Source organism: Trichechus manatus, unplaced genomic scaffold, assembly GCF_000243295.1.
Source record: "Trichechus manatus latirostris isolate Lorelei unplaced genomic scaffold, TriManLat1.0 scaffold00020, whole genome shotgun sequence".
Classification (NCBI taxonomy): Eukaryota; Metazoa; Chordata; class Mammalia; order Sirenia; family Trichechidae; genus Trichechus; species Trichechus manatus.
In genome coordinates, this window is record NW_004443956.1 from 14,276,319 (window position 1) to 14,299,776 (window position 23,458).

At 36.7% G+C, this 23,458-nt stretch overlaps 1 protein-coding gene across 11 annotated transcripts in view; it reads right to left on the bottom strand.

Moving 5' to 3' along the window:
- Nucleotides 1-23,458, bottom strand: part of KMT2C (lysine methyltransferase 2C) — a 313,148-nt gene that overhangs the window by 157,483 nt on the left and 132,207 nt on the right. For all 11 annotated transcript variants that reach the window (XM_023727962.1, XM_023727957.1, XM_023727958.1 and 8 more), the window contains exons 6-8: nt 16,953-17,115; nt 8,338-8,509; nt 6,370-6,484 (exon numbers count right to left, since the gene is read on the bottom strand). In XM_023727962.1, the coding sequence (XP_023583730.1) occupies nt 6,370-6,484; nt 8,338-8,509; nt 16,953-17,115 (450 nt within the window). The remainder of the gene's footprint in view (nt 1-6,369; nt 6,485-8,337; nt 8,510-16,952; nt 17,116-23,458) is intronic.

The window sequence follows — 23,458 nt, forward strand, 5'->3', positions numbered from 1 at the left end:
AGCTGCTAACTGAAAGGTCATTAGTTGGAACCCACCAGCCACTCTGCAGCAGAAAAATGTGGCCGTCGGCTTCCGGAAAGATTACCACCTTGGAAACCCTATCAGGCAGTTCTACTCCGTCTATAGGGTCGCTATGAGTCGGAAATGACTGGATGGCAGTGGACTGTGTGCATGTATATATATAAATATATACACACACATATTTAAAGTCAGTGTATTTCAAGCATAATAAAACATTTGCTGAAAAAAATGAAAGCCACCCGGATTCAATTCTCTGTTTAAATACAATTAAACCAAAAATTAACATGCTTAAACATAACCTGGAAAAAAAGGATAAACAGCTATTAGAATTCAGGTATAAAGTTACAAATACAAGTTTGAACGCAGCCAAAGCTATAAGCAAAGATAGATTTATAGTCTTAAAATACCCTTTTCCTTACGAAAGAAAACGAATTACGACTTTTCTGATTCCAGAAAAGAGAGAAAGGCTCTATTGCAAGTGGCGGCAGAAGTAAAAATATATACATTTATCAAACAGCAGAATTATAAAACACATTCATAATTTTTTTTTTCTTATCCCAAAAATCGAGAGAGAGAAAGAACACGAACAAAACCACCTCTTTATCCGGACAGCGAACGAACCGGAACTACCCGAAAAGAGCAGGCGCAAGGCCATCACAGCTCTTCAGGCCCTCCTGCCCCTCCTCCCAGTCCGCCCCACCCGTGAGCTCGGTTACCCAGAGGCTCTTTGTTCTCCAGGTAGAAAAGCCACCCCCTTCAAGGCCCCACCTCAAAGCCAGCTGCGGAATAGAACGTGCTGACTGACTGATCAGCCTAGAATCTTGTTGCGAAGCTTCTAGTTCAGGTGCTGGGGGTGGGGGAAAGGGCAGGGCATCAGCCCAGGGCTCCAGGCTCCTGTGGCACCTCCTCCCACTCCTCTACACCTCACACCATCCCCAGGTGCCTGAGGCTCCTGATAAGACCACCCAGCTTTCCAGGACCCTACACCGCCTCAGGTCTGTGAACAGTATGGAGGCTCCCCTCAGGCCAGCGCAGCAGCCTTCCCCTCCCTCCAGGCCACCACACCCTTTCCAGCTTCCTAGAAAACTTGCTGGAGGCCACAGAGCCTCAGAGAGGGCCTCTCAACCTCAGGACTCCAGCAGCCCCAGGAGCCTAGGCCTGGAGGCTATCCAGAGACCTTCTCCACAACCCCACTCCACCCTACCCCCTTTTAACACCTCACCCTTCAAGAAGCCAGTAAATAGAAGGGGAAAATGAGACCAGGGCAGCAAGAAACAAACAGAAAACTAAACCCCCTGCTGTCCAGTCGATTCCGACTCATACACAGCAATCCTGTGGGACAGAGAAGAACCGCCCTTAAGGATGCTGGTGGATTCCAACAGTCAACCTTCTGGTTAGCAGCCAATCTCTTAACCACTGCACCACCAGGGCTCCAAAGAGTAAGAGAAGCGAGGGAAAAGGAACTAGGTCTTTGAATGGCACAGGAGTATGCACTGCAGCAGCTAGTGTCATAACTCATAGCGGAAGCAGATAAATTCATAAAGCAAGCAGAGAACTCTTTGTAGGTATTAACTTGCAACAGTTAAACTGCAGACAGCCTACCAGAAAATTTTAATGAGGAAGTTCTGTATTTTAGAAATAACTGGGTTGACAACCCATTTATTAGAGATTTGTGCCACAATGGTGAACCTGTGAAAAAAAGATTTAAAAGCTTATTGAGTGACACTTCATTAAATCCAATGTTCACAGATTGCTTGCAGGCACTTTTTTCATCCTGAACTAGTAAACAAGGTTCTGGCATCATCAATACTATTTTTATACCAATACTTATACAAAAAGCAGTCTCTGTATCAGGCCTTTTAATCTAGAGTCCTTAGTTTCTTAGGATCTATATCCTAATATAAAGTGAAAAACAGACCAAAAAAATATTTCTTAATTACTACAGGGAGAATAAGCCCTTGTTACTCAAGTTAGTATAGTATGATGGCACCAGGAGACAGCGTATCGGAATATTATGAGACAGGAAACCTGAGTTTTAGTCCTATCTGCTTGTAGAAATAAGTAAACTTGCACAATTAACCACTAGGCCTCTCATGAACTCTCAATTGAGAATTTATTAGTGTACCTGTAAAGTATAGATGTCAAAGGAAGCACGTGGACTACTTTTAAGATAGATTAGTCCTTTTAGAGAACATTCAAAGAAAGGTGACAGTAAATACTATTTGTGAATATTTTCCAAACAGAAAAAAATTTATTGAGTCAGTTGAGAATTAAAGGTAAACTTTAGTTATTTTACTTTCGACTTCTTCTGTATACAAATAACTCTAAAATGTATTGTTGCTTGTTGTTGTTTGGGACTGTCCAGTCGATTTCTGACTCACAGTGACCCCATGTGACAGAGCAGAACTGCCTCATAGGTTTTATTCTGTTGTTCTCATTTTATAATACACTTTTTTCCCCTAAATTTTATTTATTTTATTGTTGTTGAGAATATACACAGCAAAACATATACCAATTCAACAGCTTCTACATACACAATTAGATTATGTTCGAGTTGTATAACCATTCTCACCCTCCTTTTCTAAGTTGTTCCTCCTTCGTTAACATAAACTCACTGGCCACTAAGGTTTCTATCAATCTTTCCAGTTGCTGTTGTCAGTTGGATCTCAGATAAAACCAAAAACCTGTTGCAGTCAACTTACTTCCTACTCACAGCAACCCTACAGGACAGAGTAGAACTGCCCCCATAGGGCTTCCAAGGAGCGGCTGGTGGGTTTGAAATGCCGACCTTTTGGTTAGCAGCGGAGCTCTTAACCACTGCGCCACCAAGGCTCTGGATCTCACATAGATGGTTCTTAAAAGAGCAGAACGCTCAAGGCAGGCCTTTTTTACTAGTTAAACTGAACTACTGTTTGGTTTTAAGATGACTTCAGGGGATATTTTTGGTTTAAGGTTTAAAGACTACTTAGAGCAATAATTTCAGGGGTTCATCCACCCTCCATGGCTCTAGAAAGTGAGAATCTATGAGAATTGAAATTCAGTCCTGCATTTCCCCCCTTTTGATCAGGATTCTTCTATGGAATCTTAGATCGAAATTTCAGTAACAGTAGCCGGGCATCATCCAGTTCTTGGTCTCATAGCAAAGAAGGCAGTTGTTCATGGAAGCAATTAGCCACACATTCCATATCCTCTTCCTATTCCTGACTCCTCTTCTTCCTCTGTTGCTCCAGGTGAACAGAGACCAACTGTTGTGCCTTGGACAGCAGCTTACAAGCTTTTAAGACCCCAGGCAGTATACAAAGAAGTAGGAGGTAGAACAGACGCAGTAAACAAATTATCAGGCCAATTAACTGGTATGTCCCATGAAACCATGACCCTAAACCTCCAAACCAAGGAACCAAATCCCATGAGGTGTTTGGTTGTACATAAGCAGCCTCAGCAGCTACTCTTTTTTCTTTTTTTTGTCATTGTAAATATATCACACAACTTTCGCCAATTCAACTTTTCACAGGTGTACAACTTACTGACAGCAATTACAGTAATCAGCTGTGCAACCCTACCCTTAGTCAGTGTGATTTTTCCATCACTGTTAACTTCCCTTACCCTGCTCGCTCTCACCCCTGGTAACCATTAATAGACTTTAGTCTCTATACATTTGCTTTTTTATATAAGTGAGGTCATACAATATTTGTCCTTTTGTGATTGGCTTATTTCACTCAGCATAATGTCTTCAAGCTCCATCCAGACTGTAGCATGTATCAAGACTTCATTTCTCCTACTGGCTGAGTAGTATTCTATTGTATGTAAGTACTACATTTTGTTTACCCGTTCATCTGTTGATCAGCATTTAGGTTGTTTCCACCTTTTGGATATTGTGAATACTGCTGCAATGAATATTGATATAAAAGACTCTTTTTGAGTCTCTGCTTTCAAGTCTTTTGGGTATATACCTAGGCGTGGAATTGCTGGGTCACATGGTACTTCTATTTTTAGTTTTTTTTGAGGAACTGCCACACTGTCTTCCATAACAGCTGGACCACGTTGCATTCCTACCAGCAATGGATAAGCGTTCCAATTTTCCCACATCCTCACCAACATTTGTTTTTTTTTTTTTTTTCCTTCATCTTAGCCAACCTACTGGGAATGAAGAGGTATCTCACTGTGGTTTTGATTTGCATCTCTCTGATGGCTAATGACACTGAGCTTCTTTTCATATGTTTGGTGACCATCTGAATATCCTCTTTGGTGAAATGTCTATTCAAGTCCTTTGCCCAATTTATGATTAGGTTGTTTGTCTTTCTGTTAAGTTGTCCAAGTTTTATATACAGATTATTAGATTCTTATTGGATGTATGATTTCTGAAGATATTGTCCTGGTTGGGAGCTTGTCTTTTCAGTTTTTGGCCAAGTATTTTGATGAACGAAGTTTTTTTTTTAATTTTTATGAGGTTCCATTTATTTATTTTGTCTTTTGCTGTTTGTGCTGTTGTTATTATATTAGATAATCTATTGTTGGCTAGGCCTGGTAACGTTGCCCCTACTTCTTCTTCTAAGAATTTTATAGTTTTAATTTGTACGTTTAGGTCCTTAATCCATTTGGAATTTGTTTTTGTGTATGGTGTGAGGCATGGATCCTGTTTCGTTTTTCTGCATGTGGAAATTCAGTTTTCTCAGCACCATTTATTGAAGAGACTCTTCTTTCTCCATCAAATGGACTTAGCACTCTTGTCAAAAATCAGTTGATCGTGGATGTGTGGGTTTATTTCTAGACTCTGAATTCTATTCCATTTGTCTATGTGTCTATTGGAAACCCTGGTGGCGTAGTGGTTAAGTGCTACAGCTGCTAACCAAAAGGTCAGCAGTTTGAATCCACAAGGTGCTCCTTAGAAACCCTATGGGGCAGTTCTACTATGTCCTATAGGGTCACTATGAGTCGGAATTGACTCGACGGCAATAGGTTTGTTTTTTTGTGGGGGTTACATGTCTATTGTTATACTAGTACCAGGCTGTTCTGGTTACTGTAGATGTATAGTATGTTTTAAAATCAGGAAGTGTGAAGAACTTTGTTCTTCTCTTTCAATACTGTTTTAGCTATTTGGGGCCTCTTGTCATTCCATATAAAGTTGAGGATTGGTTTTTCTATTTCTGTAAAGAAGGCTGTTGGAGTTTTGATCAGGATTACATTGAATCCACAGATCATTTTTGTGCAGTATTGACATCTTAACAATATTAAGTCTTCCAATCCGTGCCCATAGGATTTTTTTGGCTATCATCTTCATGGAAGCACATTGCCAGGTCCTTCTCCCGGGAAGCCACTGGGTGGGTTTGAATTGCCAATCTTTCACCTAAGCAGCCAAATGCTTAACCGCTGCACCACCAAGACTCCTTTATTGTTGCTTACCTGGCATGATACAAACTTTGCCCCATTAAGTAGAATTGTCAACCAACCTGTAGAGTTTACAGAGCCTAACAGAGCCTTGGTAGATTCCTCAAATAGCATAGAGATCAGCAAGGAATAGCTTAGGGTCACAATGATGCAGATACAAAACTAAACGGAAGAATGGCAAATCACTGACTAAAAGAATCATGGAAAAAATTAAGTCTGCAAATAGATCTTGGAAAGTGCCCCAACAATCAAAATGCTAATACATTTTATCTACGGATTATAAATTAGTGGACTTTTAAAAATCTCCCAGCTCCCTCATGGGGATACCACCTCTTTCAGAGGGTTACTGGGAAGATTAAAGATAAATCACTCAAAAACAATTTCTAAGCCATGAAGCACCATACAAATGTTAGTTAATATAGCAGCATTATTTATAATAGTCCAAAAATGTAAACAGCCCAAATGTTCATCAACACGATTCAATAAACAAATTGTGATAACTCTACTATTCAGCAATAAAAATCACTACTGATATACACAACATGGATGAATACACTGAGTTAAAGAAGCCACACCAAAAGAAGAATATATACTCTATGATGTCATTTACATAAAATTCTAGAAAATGCAAACTAATCTATAGTGACAGAAAACAGATTGCCTGGGAAAGCAGGGCATGGGAGGTGGACAGTTAGAAAGGAAGGATTACCAGGGGGCACCAGAAAACTTTTGGGGGTGAAAGATATGTTCATTTTCTTGATGGTGATGATGGTTTCATGGGTATATGCATGTGTCAAATTACAGACTTTAAATATGTGCAGTTTATTGAATATCAATTACACCTCAATAAAGTTGTTTTTTAAAAAGTTTGTGATAATGTATAGATTTGAATAGGTATTAGATTTGTCTGCTCTCTCTATAAAACATATAAATGATATTTTTCTTAAAAAATAAAGAACTTACTTTGCATTTCCAGCCATTGGTTGGTACGGATTTCATAACTGGTTGAAGACAAAAAGTATGATACCCTTTGTCACACGTATCACACACTAGCATCTTGCTATCTTCTCCCGATTGTCTAAAAAATAAGATAGCATTAATGATGCCTTATCTTTAAACTTATGTTTTATAACATAAGTAACCATGAAAGGAATCAATCCTGGGAACTGCACAGTTCATAAACACCTCAGTGTATATTTTGTCTCTGTACAGATAAGGATAGACGTAACCCCCCCCCCCGAGGATGAGGCAGGTATCTTCCTAAGGTCCCTAAAGGAGTATGCTTAAAGTGCACCTATGGTTAACTTGCTTTAGTCACTTTAGGATTCCTGCAAAGGAGGCGGGCTTAAGGCAAGATGTACAACCTCTGATCATTCCTCTTTAAGACATCTGATACCCATCCTTTCTTGAGGAAGGAGCTATAACTGCTAAGTGATGCTGCATGAAAGGAACAAATCTTGGTATTGTGGATTGAAAAGACATTGTAATATGATGGAAAGAAGATCAGATTGGGTACGAGGCCTGTGTTTGCATTCAGCCTGCTGTTTCCTAGCTGTGTAACTCTGGGCAACTTAGAATTAAATATAATGCTGGTTCAAGAGCTTATATTATCCATTAAATAATAAGTTCTAAATAAATATTTATTAAGAATAATAATCTTGTCATTATTATGAATTGTAGTAAAAAACCTAAAACCTTTTCCTAAATACTCATCTGCCCCAAAGACTGCATCCCTGCCCTACAACATGATCTCTGCCTTATTCTTGGCTATTGATCATAATCACTTCCAGATACTAAGAATTTAATTCAAGAGAAGGGAAAAAGAAAAAAACTGGGAACGTAAGAAGATGAGTTGAGAGAGAAGCTTCTGCATAAAACTTAGGGATAATCAGAAGTAAAAAGGAAGATGGGTTACTAGGCGACTAGTTATTTCTAATTCAGTTCAACAAATTCTACATATAAAACTGACTATTTTATCTCTTCAGCTACACAAAGATCTTAGAGAACAAATACTCTTTCTTCAATTTTCTTCTTCTCAAGAAACTGAGCACAGATACAATGTATAAAATAGTTTAATTTTTACTAATATAGGAATGCAGCATATAGTCCTATGTTATTTCCTATAACTCCAAGATATTGATGCTTATTATTATCAAATTCAATAAGTAATAAAAGACTGATCATAGCAGTGCTGTGTATAATTTTCTTGGTTATAAAAACTCTCAGCTTGTAAACAATTTGAAGACTGCTAAAGATGCTAGTAATATCCCCAAATTATCATGCTACTTAGAAGCATGAGGAAAAAAAAAAATAGAGAGATTGGAGAAATGACCAAGGGATGAAATACAACAAATACGAAAAGATATTCCCATTAAAAACATCTAGATGCTACGTAATAGTTTGTTTTAGAATTATGGTGACTAGGCTCTATCCAAGTAACTGTCTTTCAGATAAGTTTGTGTGTGTGTTTAAACAATAGTTGCAATATAAATTGTTCTTCCTGGAATGGAAATTCAGATATATCACTGACTCTTTGGCTCAACTCTAATAACTAATCTCTATAGTTAGAAGTTTGTTTCCTATTAAATCTTCTCTCCAGTTCCCCTCAAAAAAAGTTGCCTTATTTTTCACATGCTTATTTATTTTAAATTGTTAATATCATTCATTTAAAAGTTTTTTTTTTTGCCAAATTTAAATTAGCTTTTTAGACAACCAGAGGAATTTAAATTACTAAAATTAGTTTTGTTTAGGCTTGTTTCAAAATGATATAAATGTTAGTAAGTATTCTAGCAATTTTTTTTTAACTTAAGACATTATAAAGTCAGTTTGAATGAATATAGCTGCAATATTAACAACCTTTATCATATTACATACACCTTGAGCACCTCTCTTAGACTCAATATAGACTTTTGAGCTGAAATTAAAACTTACTTGCAGTTCTGGCACACTTTGCACTCAGGACATTGCCAACCTGCACGCTTTAATGGAGTAACCGCTATATCCAGGCACATTCCATGATAGTGCTGACCACAAGTGGTACAAAAGAACTGATCTAAGAGGTCTCCCGGGCTGTCGCACACTGCGCAGTTTGCATCTTCCTTTGCTACAATTTAACAGTAAAACAATGAATTTGTTGTATAAAAATTTAATATTTTTCTGACTTTACAGTTTAAAAATCACTAGAAGGGAATTTGCATGGTAAATCTTTCAGACACTTGAAATTATCCACACTGAACTGACATCCAATCAGAATAAAGATTTCAATAAAAACAATGTAGTGTGTTTAATCTAAATTTAATCACATGAAATTCATACAGTTTTGAGATTATTTTTGCCAACATCTACTTGAGACAATAAACAGTTGTTATTTTATTTTGTATCTCTAATATCAATGATAATACAGGGCACCTAGTCAATGCTCAGTGTATGCTTGCTGAAAAGAACGTAAGAAGGAAAATATCAACTGACAGACGCTTTGCAGTATGAAAGTGAACATTTTATCTGGAATTAAATATACCTTGAAATTAACAAAATGAGATAAGGGACAAAGTTTAATGTTAATAGCATTTAGATTAAGATACTTTTTAAGTACCAACAAAATACACAGACTCTTAAATTTTACTCAAATCAAATAAGGGTTTTTTTAATACTAGAAAATGTCTTATGAGGGAGAACACTATAGATGAAAGCTGCAAAAAACAAACCAAAAAAACCGTTGCCATCGAGTCCATTCCAACTCACAGCAACCTTATAGGACAGAGTAGACCTGCCCCATAAGGTTTCCAAGGAACAGCTGGAGGATTTGAACTGCCGACCCTTTGGTTAGCAGCCTTAACGCTTAACCACTATGCCACCAGGGCTCTGGAAGCTATATAATCAAATACAAATATAAGATATCATATACTAATTGTATATTCATCTATATCAATTGTTAGTTGCATTAAAATCCATATCATTATGGATACCATCTATCCCTAAATGTGGTGGACTAAAAGAAATGGCACTTTTTAGCAACAGTTCTTTTACCATGTAAAACAGAAAACAAATGTGCCTTGCCAAGTACACAGTAAAACTCATGCATATTACAATATAAGAAGGAAATAATGTATTCTAAAATCCTAAAAATTTTAGCTGATGTATATAAATATGCCTAAATCTGACACATATAGTCTCAATGAAAGTGTTTGATTAGCTGCTTATCCTAGGACTATTTTAAATTATAAATATGAATTTTTTTTTCTCCGTTTTGTTTTTTGAAGGTTTGGTCAGTCCTATCTATTCCTCTCTAGCTACAAGTCCTTGCTATCTTCTTTCTTTCCCAGTCAAGCATCTTGAAACAGAGTAATAATCTATTCCTTTCATTTACACCAGGAGTCAATAAATGTGTTCTGTAAAAAGCCAGACAGTAAATATTTTAGGCTTTGTGGGCCATAGGGTTCTCTGTCATATATTCTTTTATGCTTTACAGCATTTTTTAAATGTAAAAAACATTCTTAGCTTGGAGGCCATACACAAACAGGCCATGGGATGTACTGGGACTGCAAGCTGTAGTTTGTGGACCCTTGATTTACACTTCAGAAGCTGGCCTCTGTACTTACCATTCATCAAATGTGCGGCTATCAGTGACCATATAGTTGCTAAATCCAATGGTATTTATTAAGTCTTGCCTTATTTGCACTTTGCAGCATTTATATTACTAACCACTCCTCCATTAAGACTTCCCTTTCCTTGGCTTCTATGGCAAAAGGCTATACAAGGCAACTCTCTCCTGATTTCCCCTTAGGTTTCTGACACCTCCATCTCATCCTCCTCTGGTGGTTTTTGTACCTCTACAATCCCTCTAAATGCTGAAAGTCTCTTAGGATTTCATCCTGTTCCTTCTTTATTAATTCTACTTTTGTGATCACATCAACTCCCACGTCATAAAATATCACCACGATTCACAATTCTGTACCACCAGCCCCAGACTACTTTCCTAAACCCCAAACCTTTATTTTCTAGTCTTACTGGATGTCAACAGACAAAAGTTATAAAGATACTCAAACTTGGTGCCTCTAAAATGAAACTTAGCTAGCACTTCTCCCTTTTTTCTCAACTGCCTGGGTAAGGGCAGAAGTCTTACTATCATCATTGACTCTTAACTCCTCCCTGACCAACACATCCAACTGAACACAAATTCTTACTAAACTTTCTATACATTGTACTTCTTCCTTCCATTGGTACAATTCAGTCTATCCTATTTTACCCTGATCTGACTGCAGTATCTATTTAATGGAATTCCTACTTACAGTTCTGACCTCCTCTAAATCATCTTCCATGCATCCAAAGCAAGCTCTCAAATATGTAAATCTAATTGTTAATCACTGCTTAAATTAAAATCCATCAATAGTTCCCTTTCACCCAAAAGGAAAAAAATCAAAATGTTCTAGTATGAAGCAAAAAAAAGGCCCTTACCTCCTGTTATGAGATCAAATTATGCCCCCCAAAAATATGTGTTGTAAATCCTAAACCCCTGTACCTGTGGATGTAATCCTATTTGGGAACAAGATTTTCTTTGTTATTTTAATGATGCCATATCAGTGTAGGGTATGTTTTAAGGCAATCACCTTTGAGATACAAAAACTACAGAACAGGCACAGAAAAGCAAGCACAAATGGAGGGGAAGATACATGCCACATGAAGACCGCCAAGGAACCGAGGAACAGAAATGGAGAAGAAACTAGGAACTTCCCCCAGAGCAGACAGAGAAAGCCTTCCCCTAGAGCTGGCACCCTGAATTAGGAATTGTAGCCTCCCAGACTATGAGAAAATAAATTTCTGTTCATTAAATTCACCCACTTGTAATACTTGTTATAGCAGCACTAAGAAACTAAGACACTCCCCTTTCCAATTAAATCATAGAACCACTGTTTCCTAATCCTATCAGGTAGTCTGCATGCCCATAGCACAACATGCTGTTCATTCAGTGCCTGAGCGCTCTTATGTACTTGATCCCTTCTGTCTGAAATTCTGTCCCTTCTGTGTGTTCCCAGCCCATTCTAAACAGGCCTTCAAAATTCTGCTCAAACATATTCCCTGGCACCTAATGCTACCACACCTAAATACCCACTTAATTGTGGAATATTCCTTTTCCCTATATGCTTAGAAGATACTCTGTTATATAATCGATTACAACAAAATTCTGTGAAATATTTAAGGACAGGGAGCTTGTCTTTTTCAACTTTGTAAGTATTCCAGCTGTATAGAATAAATCAAGTCTTATTAAATATACTTAAAATGAAGGATTTGTTTCCAAATCACTTTTAAATGGGTCTTTAAGTGATAAGCATTCTGACAAATCATTTATTTAAAAATGTGTTATAAATTAGTTCATCTTTGATGGAAATAACATATTGGGGTGAATTATTTGTCTGAATACTAATAGAGAGAATGCCAGTATTTATCCTTTCAAGCTATGTACATTGAAAAACTAATCTTTGATTTTTCCTACCTTCAAAACTTATAGAAACTGTGGCAAATATTCAACTCTGATTATCAGATACTCGGTCCATCTTTCTATTGTAATTTGCCAAGCATACTACCTAAAATCCTTCTGTGAAACTTCCCAGAGTTTGCAACTCTGACACTTCAACTTGCCATGACACCCACATGTGGCTACTTATATGTGACTATTGAGCACATGAAGTGTATTTAGTCTGACCTGAGATGTGCTGTGCACATAAAATACACATGGGATTATAAAGATTTAGTTCAAAAAAAGTTAAATATCTCAATAATTTTTATATTTATTACATATTGAAATATGCATATTTGGGGTATATTGGGTTGAATAAAATATAATATTAAAATTAATTTCAAATGCTTTTTTTTAACTTTACTAGAAAAATTAAAATTACTTATATGGCTTACATTATATTTCTATTGCACAACACTGTCCTATACAGTAAAGCCCACTCTGCAACAACTTATGTATATCACTGTGGCAGAGATCATTTTTTATTCTATGACAGTTTCCAATAATTCCTTAATGACAATACTGTCATGCTGTCTGACAAGTATGTATCACTGGTTATTAATTAGCCTTAAAAAAATCCATGAGATACAGTTTAATCCAAAAACATTTACTATGCATAGGGTCACTAAGAGTCAGAATCGATTCCACGGCACACAACAACATGTAAAAAACAATAATAGAAAAAAAATACTATACAAAGAAATGAGAGATTGATTGCGGTCTTCTCTCCCATTGGGGACAAGATATATATGGAAATACTAACGCAGCCTTTTGGAGATTATGTATGAGAAGATGATATTACTGAATAGCTTTGGTATCATGTGAGAAGTATATGTATATATATACATAAGCCACAGACACATTAAGTTTGAACCAATAATCAAACAACTAAGTGCTAATTTTCTTCAGCAGTTAGAAAAGCACAAGAGACTAAGTGAAAGGCTAAAGCTAAAGATAAAAATTTAAGAGAGGACAAGAGTTAAATCTGGGTCTATTTGACTCAAAGGTCATGCTCTTTACTAGTGATCAATATTGCCTCCCACTAGAAAGGCAGGGAAGGTAAAGAATACCTTAGTAGGCATGAAACCAGAAAGGAAAATGCCAGCAGAGGCAGAGAACGAAGAAGATAAATGAGGCAGGCGGAGCAAGGTTCTAGTGGCAGTCGAAAGGAGTGGGAGAAGCAAAAGGATAAAGTTTGGAGAAGGTCACTTCCTAAGTGACACCTCTGAAGAGATGGAAAAATAGAAGAAAATATTGAGCTTAAACTGAAAGGGCGCTTACCATAGGCCCTAAAGGTTAGTCAAATAGGAAGGTGAGACTACTGTCTGAGAAAGTCTAGAAAGTAGATAAGAATAAAAGCACTGGTGAAGAACAGAAGAAGTCACACTGTTGTCAGACAGCATCGATTTACAAAGGGCCAAATCAGCACAGCTTCATAACTTACACCAACATTACAATACATATCATCTATGCTTCTGATCGGCAGGACACTGTGCCGGGCGATGCGCCTATCAAATGGAGCCTCCAGAAAGAAAACGTAAATCATGGATGTAGTCCAGAGATGCTAGCCTGTATAGTTGGTAGGCAGGTAGGAAAGGTCAAGGACCTAACAAAATTTCAGATGGTAGAAAAGTAGCAGGACTTGGTGTCAAGAGACCCTAAGACAAACAAGGAAATCTGGTTGGAGTTAAAAACTTAAACCAAGTAGAAGGAATAAAAGCTCAATGATGAAAAGTAAATATGTTTGGGGACAGGGATTTGTCTGTGTGTGTGTGTATTAAGAGATACAGTATTCCCATATTTAAACCCTGCAAAGGCTTCATTGCAGATGTAATAAAATCCAAATCCTTACCCTTGCTTATAACGCCTGCAAGATCTAGCCTTTGTTCACTTTGAAGGTGTCTCTACCATCCAACTCTACTACCATGTTCCAGGCACAACAACTAGCTGTCTGTGCCTTAATCATGCCAACCTTATTCGTTAAGGCCTATGCAGTAGTTATTACTCTACCTGAAATGTTCTTCCCTCTGATCTTGAATGGCTGGTCACTCAGCTTTCCCTGACAGGCAGACTACAATTCAGGATGTATATCTGGTTATATCTCCTAGATAGATATTTAGTGCAAAAATTGCAGACAAAGTTAGTGTGTCCTTGCATCATCGCGAAAATAACTTTGGGGCCACAGTCAGCAATTTACCTATGATAGAGCACACGTCACACAGGGTCATAGGGTTGCTATGAGTCAGAAATGACTCGAGGGCAATGGGCTTGGTTTTTTTGTTTGTTTAAAACACACCTAAAATTATTTTCTAATGAAAATCCTGGCCTTGCTCACAAATAACTCTCTTTCATGGGATTTCCTTCTAAATAGGCCCATATTTTTATTAATTTGTAACTTTCATAAAAAGATGTCAGTCTTACTCCTAACTCAGCTATCAAAGCATATTGTTCTTCACTTAGCCAGCAGCATAATACATGGATGACGAGACTTTGTCTCACATACTTTGGACATATTATCAGGAAAGACCAGTCTTTGGAGAAGGACGTCATGTTTGGTAAAGTAGAGGGTCAGCGAAAAAGAGGAAGACCCCCAATGAGACCGACTGACACAGTGGCTGCAACAATGGGCTCAAGCTTAACAACGATTATGAGGATGGTGCAGGATTGGGCAGTGTTTTGTTCTGTTGTACAGAGGGTCCTTATGAGTCAGAAGCGACTCAACGGCACCTAACAACAACATATATACATATTATTATTCTCACAATTGAGCCTTAGCTAAAATTGCTACCTTTTTTTAAAGCAATTAACATATACAAAGCACAATGCTGTGATTTCTACCAGCTATTGTCATTTAACCCTCATAACACTATGACTTAAGATATCCCCATTTTAAAAACGTAAGTACCTTGTGTCATGACACATAGCTCTAATCAGTATAAATAAAAATATTTATGAAATATTTTATGCAGACTGTTCAGTTCATTTTATCTGCAATATACTGTAAATTGTATTATTAGATTAAGACAGATGGTCAGAAAACTGAGTATTTAGACTGCATTATTTAAGATCCCCAGGGAATTGAATTTACTCCGTTGGGCTTATTTTGAAGGATGTTATAAGAAGTAGCTCTAGGGAATTTGTTTCTCATACTGCAAGGCAGCTTTTTAAGACAACTACTCACTACAGTATATAGTGTCCTCTTAACTTACCCTCTAATCTCAGTATCAAGTGAACTCTTGTTATATTATATATATTGTGAATCCAGCCAGTGTTCATATTTCCCTTTGTGTTGACTGCTGGACAGCTCTATCGCTAAATTTGCGGTTTATCTCTAGAAGCATGATTTATTTTGCAGATCAGTCTCACCATTGCCTTCGTATTTATCTTTTCCTTATTTTTCCATGGCCAAATTTCCTTACTTAAAATTTTATTCTCCTATTGTTCACGTATTTTTATAAGTCTCCATCAGTCTATCTGGGAACAAGCTGCAGTATAAGTAACTTCATTCCATCTTTTAGCTTTATGCTGCCAGCATGAATCTTTCACTGTGTGTGTGATAAAAAATGGCCAATCATCTCACATCACTTCTTACACTTCATTAATTTATAAAATGATTTATGACCTCTGCCATATAACTTAGGGTAGACACCACCAGGGCACAGTCTTCAAGAGAAAGTAGCAGTGCCATTAAGTTATAAAATCTCTTAACGTTAGACACTTATTCATAGAAAAGTGTACACATTATTTATTGAGGTCTGAAGTATGACTGAATACAAAAGTTTGAATAAAATGTAGACTCGTACAGCACCTAGAATAAAATCCACTCTGATGACTGACAGCATCTTCTTAGTTTATACACTTACTGAAGTAATTCACTACATTAGGTCTTCTAATAAATAACAATTTAACAGTTGTTGTGTCAAGAATGTTTTTTCTCCCAGATTTAATAATGTGTACTCTAGAATATTTTTTAAACTTTAAATCCCTTATTTCTTAGCCTAAATATAATTTGAAGTTTCATTTGCCTTACATATAATTTATTTATGTATATTGTCTAAGGGAAAAATGATTATAGATACAGACACAAGATAATTTTAAGTGAAGATAAAATTATGGTGCTGAACAAAAAATTAAAAAAAAAAAAGAACATGTAGTCTAATTGTATTTGAGATTAATTTATGCTTGAGTTAGCTATATTTATGTTTCACCAAGCTGGTAAAGGTAGAAAAAAGTCTTTATCAACATTGTTAATACACAGATAAACGCAAACAACTAGTAACTAAGAGTGACATAAAAAAAGACTGAATAAAGCATAATGGAGATTTCACATACATGCTTGTTGGAAACCCACAAAGTAGGTAACAGGGAACCTCTTTGCTTAATGATAAAGATGGGAAGAATTTTAATTTTCTGTATAACATAAACTTTAAATATTTTAATATTTTCATTGAGTTTTAAATACTGTTTGGAAAAGGAAGAAAAAAAGTACAACTGAGGATTACAAATAACCAAGAGAGATGAATCAAGAAGGAGCACTAGCAGAGATTTTTATCATGAGTATTAGGGTTATACAATTTCCAAGAATTTCAAAATGTTTGGTGATCCTATTAATGTGTGTCCTGAAATAACACCTAAGTGAATCATCTTCTAATTCTCCAACTAGGTGATTTTTTTTACTGTAAAAGACATTTAATATTGTTTAGCTTCTTTTATGACTTAATTTACGATACATACTAGACATACATACCTAGTATTTCAATCTTTCTGCAGTGATTTAAAATTTTTTTTCAAGATAAGAATAAAAAACACAAACTATCTTTGAATTTTTGAAAAATTAATTTTTCAGATTTAACTTCAATGAAAGTGTCGAAAACAGATTCCTCCCAAAGACTTCTGGGAAAGATCCTTCAGATTTATCAGCATTATATAACATTACCTTTTAATGCAAGTACAGTAACATGAATTTATACAATTTGCTAGTTTAAGTAAATACAGTGATAAATGTTTTAAAATAAATCTCTAGTAAACTTACATCTTTCAGGAGCTTGGTCAATGTGTTCTGGACAAAGAAGGAAGAAGTGACTGAAGTCCTGAAAGGTGCCAGCTCCAGCAGCACAAGGGTAATGGTACATCTGGGTACATTTCTCTTCACAGCATTTGATAGTGGCTCCAAGGTGCTTACAAAATGCACATCGCTGGAAGGGAGGAAAGGGGAAAGAATCTCTTTTAGAAACCCTGAAGAGAAACATTTCAGTGTACAATTAGAAAGGTAGAAAGTCTACATATATTACAACAATTTGAACTTTCAAAATACTAAACAGATGACCAATCAAAAATAACAAAAGCTAAGGTACTTAGTTTAGTGCTTGGGATACTGCAGACTCATCTTTCTATTCAGATTTAGAACATTAACGTATTCACTTTTTTTTAATACTGACTTTGTAAAAAACCTACAACTAAAGATTTTTAAAAACACAACTATTAATATAGCTTAAGGGGAAGGTTTCTGAGAGTTTAACAGCTTTAAAATTCTACCAATAAACACATAAAACCAATATATACTATTTATAAGATCTATTACTATGTGTGACTGACTAAAAATCAATATGAAGTAACCTACTCAATCACAGAATATATTAATGAGGGATAGCCATATGGTTAAAGGCACACACACAAATGCACAACTTCCTTGTAGCTATTAGTTTCAAATTTCTTTATAAAAGCTGACAATATGAAGAAAAACTAAATCATCTGAGTATCTCTTTTTTTAAATTTCAGCCTGCTGGTGCAAGTCAAATGAGTCCCAAACAAACAACAGGAGACATCTAGGGCAAGTGAATGTGTTATAAGTCAGAACGAATTATCTAAACCACTATATACTGACTCCTCACTTTTCGAGATGGCTAGGATCCAAAGACCAGGTCATTATGGGAAAATCAGCCTTATGCAAAAACGGAGTCTCTTTTTTTGTTTTCAGACCATCCATTTGTCTGACTTTTTGTATTTAGAAAATATGATCACTGAAATAATAACAGCTAAGATTTACTGATCTGCTTAGCACTGTGACGAGTCCTGTTATGGATTTTTTGTCTATGGAGGAGGCTTAGAGGAGACAAAGCTGGATAAAGCCAGGCTGTGTGACTGGAGGGTCCAGGTCTTAACCACTTCAGAGTGTCCCTTGAGGAGCTGCCTCTAGGGCTTCACTGCTGCCCCGGCAAGCCCAGCGTTCACAATTCCAGAGCCTGCTCTGCCCTCCAGGCCTGGCAAATCACTGAGGATCCAGACTTGGGCTTCCTGCGAGGGCACTGGGAGCCTGGCCAGGCATCCAGCTCCACCAAGGCAGAGGCTTCAGGCCCAGTTTGGCTCACTTGGGGATGTCATTAAACTCACACACATTTCTTCCAAACACCCTCTCCAATGCCTCTTTCTTTCCTCCCCACCCCACAGCAATCTTGAGCTGCAGGGCCTCGGGCCACATAAGAGCTGGGAACCCAGAATAGGCACCTCCTTGGCTCAGTGCTGCTTATGAGTCCATCCCGAGGCCGTGGCCACAGAGGAGGCTGGCGATGGTGCCCACGCCGGCAGGTGGGAACAGAGAGCACGGGGCAACACGGCCTGGTTTCCCGGAGGCTGCCCGGAGGAGACCCTCCTTGAGGGAGGGGGCGCTCCTCAACCATGGCCACCATGCCTGTCGCCTCATTAATGCACAAAATAGGTGGATAGTAGATTTTTTTTTAAATATTGTCATAAATGCAAAATGTCAGGTAACGAGATAGTCGATAAATGAGGAGTAGGTGTATTTACTCTACTTTCCCTCTTTCTCATCCTTCTAACCTACTTGGGGGTATACTTTTTTCTTTGTGAAGACCTTACTGAACAACCCTCCACTACACAGTATTAAATCTCTATTTCTGTAGGAGCTACCTAAGCGTATATATTGCATAAACTTCTACTTTAGCATTTATGCCATTGCATGGTAATTATTTATTTGTCTTCCATTCATCCTAGTCTGAGATTGTGAATAGAGGCACGAGAAATGTACAATTTTTGTATCCCTACCACCACAGATGCTGCTTGACATAGACAGGCCCCAATAAACAGGAGTTTGTATTTATATATATTAAACTGACACTTCTGACAATCTTGTTTGTAAGTGGGGCTTATAAATACCATAGCTGAAACAACTGAAGCCACAAGAGACATGTATGGTAAAACAAATTCAAATGTAATATAGAGAGTTGGACTCTGCTAACATAACTCTGAATATCTTCAAATGCTAATACACTTGATTCTATATTGTGCTATCAGAGTTATTTTCAACTCTGTATGTATACATTGACATATCACGTTATCATCAAACTTTTCCTCATTACCATCAGTTCACTGCATCGAACCAATATAAGAAAGCTTACTCTTATGTATCTTTGAGTGCACACAAGACCACTAAGTAACTCACAGACATTAATTATGTTTATAACAGTACTTTTATGTAATATCCATAAGTCCAAAGACTAAAAAAAATTTCAGCTGAGGGAGTTACAGCATTAAAAAGACAGAAAAACAAAAAAACAAAAACCCATTGCCTCCGAGTCTATTCTGACTCATAGTGACCCTACAGGACAAAGTAGAACTGCCCTACAGGGTTTCCAAGGCTGTAATCTTTACAGAAGCAGACTGCCACATCTTTCTCCCATTGAACAGTTGGTGAGTGTGAACCACCAACCTTTCAGCTAGCAGCTGAGTGCTTTAACCACTGTAAAACTAGGACACCTTAAAAAGACAAAGAAAAGAAATAAAGCATCACTTCTCTTCATTAATAAAGAGTAATGATCTTAAATAAAAGGTATGTTTTTCAAAAGGGAATATATTTTTATATTGTATCCTCATAAGGTATCTAAGATATGTTAAGTATATTAAAAGATCCCAGAATTAATAAAATGTATAGCATCTGGGTAGTCTGAATATCCTAGTGTCATACTGGAAAGGCCAAGAAAATATAGAGGGAAGAAAATGTATTTATATGTCATATCAATATGCTGAAAATTTTTATAATAACTCTAATATAAAGTGGTAACTTTGATGAAGGGTAAGACAGTACACAATACTGGGGAAGCTAGCACAACTTGTACAAGGCAACGTCACGGAAGCTCCACAGACACATCCAAAGTCCATGAAGGACCGAATTGCTGGCTGAGGGAGCAAGGGAGAATGAAGAAAACAAGACACAAAGGAAAGATCAGTCCACAGGAGTAATGGACCAAAACTACCACGGCCCCCACCAGACTGAGTCCAATACTACTAGATGGTGCCCGGCTACCACCACTGACTGCTCTGACAAGGATCACAACAGAGGGTCTTGGACGGAGCTGGAAAAAAATGTAGAACAAAATTCTAACTCACAAAAGAAGACCAGACTTACTGGCCTGACAGAGACTGGAGAAACCCCGAGAGTATGGCCCCCGGACACCCTTTTAGCTCAGTAATGAAGTCACTCCCAAGGTTCACCCTTCAGCCAAAGATTAGACAGGCCCTTAAGACAAAATGAGACTAAAGGGGCACAACAGCCTAGGAACAAGGACTAGAAGGGATGAGGGGACAGGAAAGCTGATAATAGGGAAACCAACGTTGAGAAGGGAGAGTGTTGACATGTTGTGGGGTTGTTAACCAATGTTATAAAACAATGTGTACTGTTTAATGAGAAACTATTTGTTCTGTAAACCTTCATCTAAAGTACAATTAAAAAATCAATTAATTAATTAATTTAAAAAAAAAAAAAAAACTCTAACATAAAATAATCTCTCCTAAATTGTTAAAATCTAGGAGCTCCGTTATTTTGATAGCATATGACAAGTTGTGCAGCAGTCTTTTAATTTATAATTTTGGCAAACAAAATATGCAACTTTTATTTAAGTGCATACTAATAAAATGAAATAATTTTAAATGATCCTTTTCCCAATGTCTATGTCATTTTATGAAGCCCTGGTGGCATAGTGGTAAAGAGCTCGGCTGCTAACCAAAAGGCTGGCATTTCAAATCCACCAGCCACTCATTGGAAACCATATGGGGCAGTTCTGATCTGTCCTACAGGGTCGCTATGAGCTGGAACCGACTCAACAGCACCTAACAACAACATGTCATTTTAGAAACATTGATATGTTCTTTTCATCATATTTGCAATGGAAAAAATTACATGACATTTGCTAAACTACTATCCAACACACTAATTTACAATATCATATACAGATATCAGGGAATAAACGAAGGGAAATAAAACAATAACTGCATTTAAGTGAACCCTTCAAATCCATCTTTTACCATTACATACCATTAATGAAAGGCATTTGGCATTGAAAGAAAATGTATACTTTATATACAGTTTGGTATGTATCTTCTGAACCAAATACAAAGCATCTGTAAAATTATAGAAAATACCAAATAATAAATTTCCACTATCATCTACTACATATCAGAAATCAAATTATAAACTAAGTAATAATTACAAAGCTGACAAACACTTGTGGAGGGGAAGGTAAAATAAATAGCTCTTAAATAGTGTATCAATGAAATGATTTATTTGAAGCAGTATTTAACATTCCTAGATAGCATTTTATTTTTTTCTACTTTTTAAAAATTTTATCATTAAAGAAGAGAGAGAGAGACAGAGACAGTAAAAGTGTCTCATCTTTTGGTATTACACTGACAACACATTTGAAAAAAACAAGAAAAAACAAGAACTCTCAATGAGAGCTCACATCACCAAATGTAAGAATGGGTCTGAGGAACTTCTAAAACGTATATTTACTAGATTCTGAAATAAATGATCTTTCAAGATAAATCTATAATACAAAGCAAAACAGAATCAACAAAATTTCAGAGGTTAAAGCTGTGCTATGAAAACAATAACAGGAAGCTCGTGGATATTTCAAAACTCATTCAATTAAATATCAAGTATTCTGTATCAACCCATGGCAATTATTGTAGGCTAGGTGCTCTAAGAAATATCAAGTAGTATTCGGTGTACCATCCTCCAAATTGTTTTCTAAATTCACCAGATTTTTCTTCCTATTAGTCAGCTGGAATTTGTCTAGAATGCAGTATTAAAGATCAAAAATGGAAAAAGAAAAAAGTAAGATGACACAGGAAAGTGATCCAGGAGGTCCAATATCTGTTGAAAAGGAGTACCAGAAGGAGAGAAAATAAAGGAGTATAATCAGAGAAATTATACTAGAACAAAAAATTCTGAAAATACCAATAAGAGCTTCCATTTATTAAGCATAATTCCCATTTAACAGATAAACCAAAAAACCAAACTGATTGCTGTTGAGTTCATTCCAACTCACAGCGAACCTATACGACAGAGTAGAACTGCTCCAAACGGTTTCCAAAGAGTGCCTGGTGGATTCGAACTGCCAACCTTTTGGTTAGCAGCCATAGCTTTTAACCATTATGCCACACAGGGTCTCCATTTAACAGATAAGGTACCTGTAATACAAACGGTCTTTAGCTCTACTCCACTGATCTATGTATCCCCACAAAAGCACCCACTCTTAATCTCTGTTATATTGCCTGCCTAAACTGCCTAAACACCAACTTTAGAGTAAACTGTCCTACCAATTGCCACCTAGAAATACTGGCAAAAATTTTAATAAACAAGGATTAAGGGAACATTGTAAGATTCTCAGAAGAAAGAAAACCCGTCATTTACAATGAAATGGAGACAGACAGGCATCACTTCTTGTCAGCAATAATGAATGCAAAAACAGAATTGAGAAACAGTTTCCAAGGCCTAAGCAAAAATGATTTGAAACTAAAATGCTAATACTTACTAAGCTAACATTCAAGTATACAAGCAATAAATGTAAACTGGTTAAATTCTCTATTAAAAGACAACAACTCTCAAAATGGGCAAAATACACTTCATGTAAACATGCACACAATATATATAATGTGTGTATTCAGAGGAAATGTGGTACTCAGAGGAAAAAATATATCTTGAAAAAAGTATAACTCTAAGACCAAAGAATACAAACAAACGAAGGCAGATTTAAAAGTTGAAGCCAGTAAGAATCTATATATAAAGTATGAGGTTAGCTAACTAAGGAAGTAACCCACACTAAGACTGTGCTGAAGAAAAATGTTATTAATGTGATTCAGGTGTTTAAGTCTCTATCAAAAGAAAAATTGTTTGCTTTAGGAAGTACACCCAATAAGAACCAACCTACCAGATCGTTTTGTATATGAACTGGCCTTGAGTACTGAATATCTTGATTATGTTGTTGTTATTGTCTGGCCCTATTCATTATTTGGAAACCCTGGTGGCGTAGTGGTTAAGAGCTATGGCCGCTAACCAAAAGGTTAGCAGTTCAAGTCCACCAGGCACTCCCTGGAAACTCGGGGCAGTTCTACTCTGTCCTATAGGGTCACTATGAGTTGGAATTGACTCGGCAGCAGTGAGTATTCTTTATTCTAGTTTGTACACTAGTAAACATACGCTTGTGATTTAAACCTCCACTAAAAAACATTAAATAACATTACGAA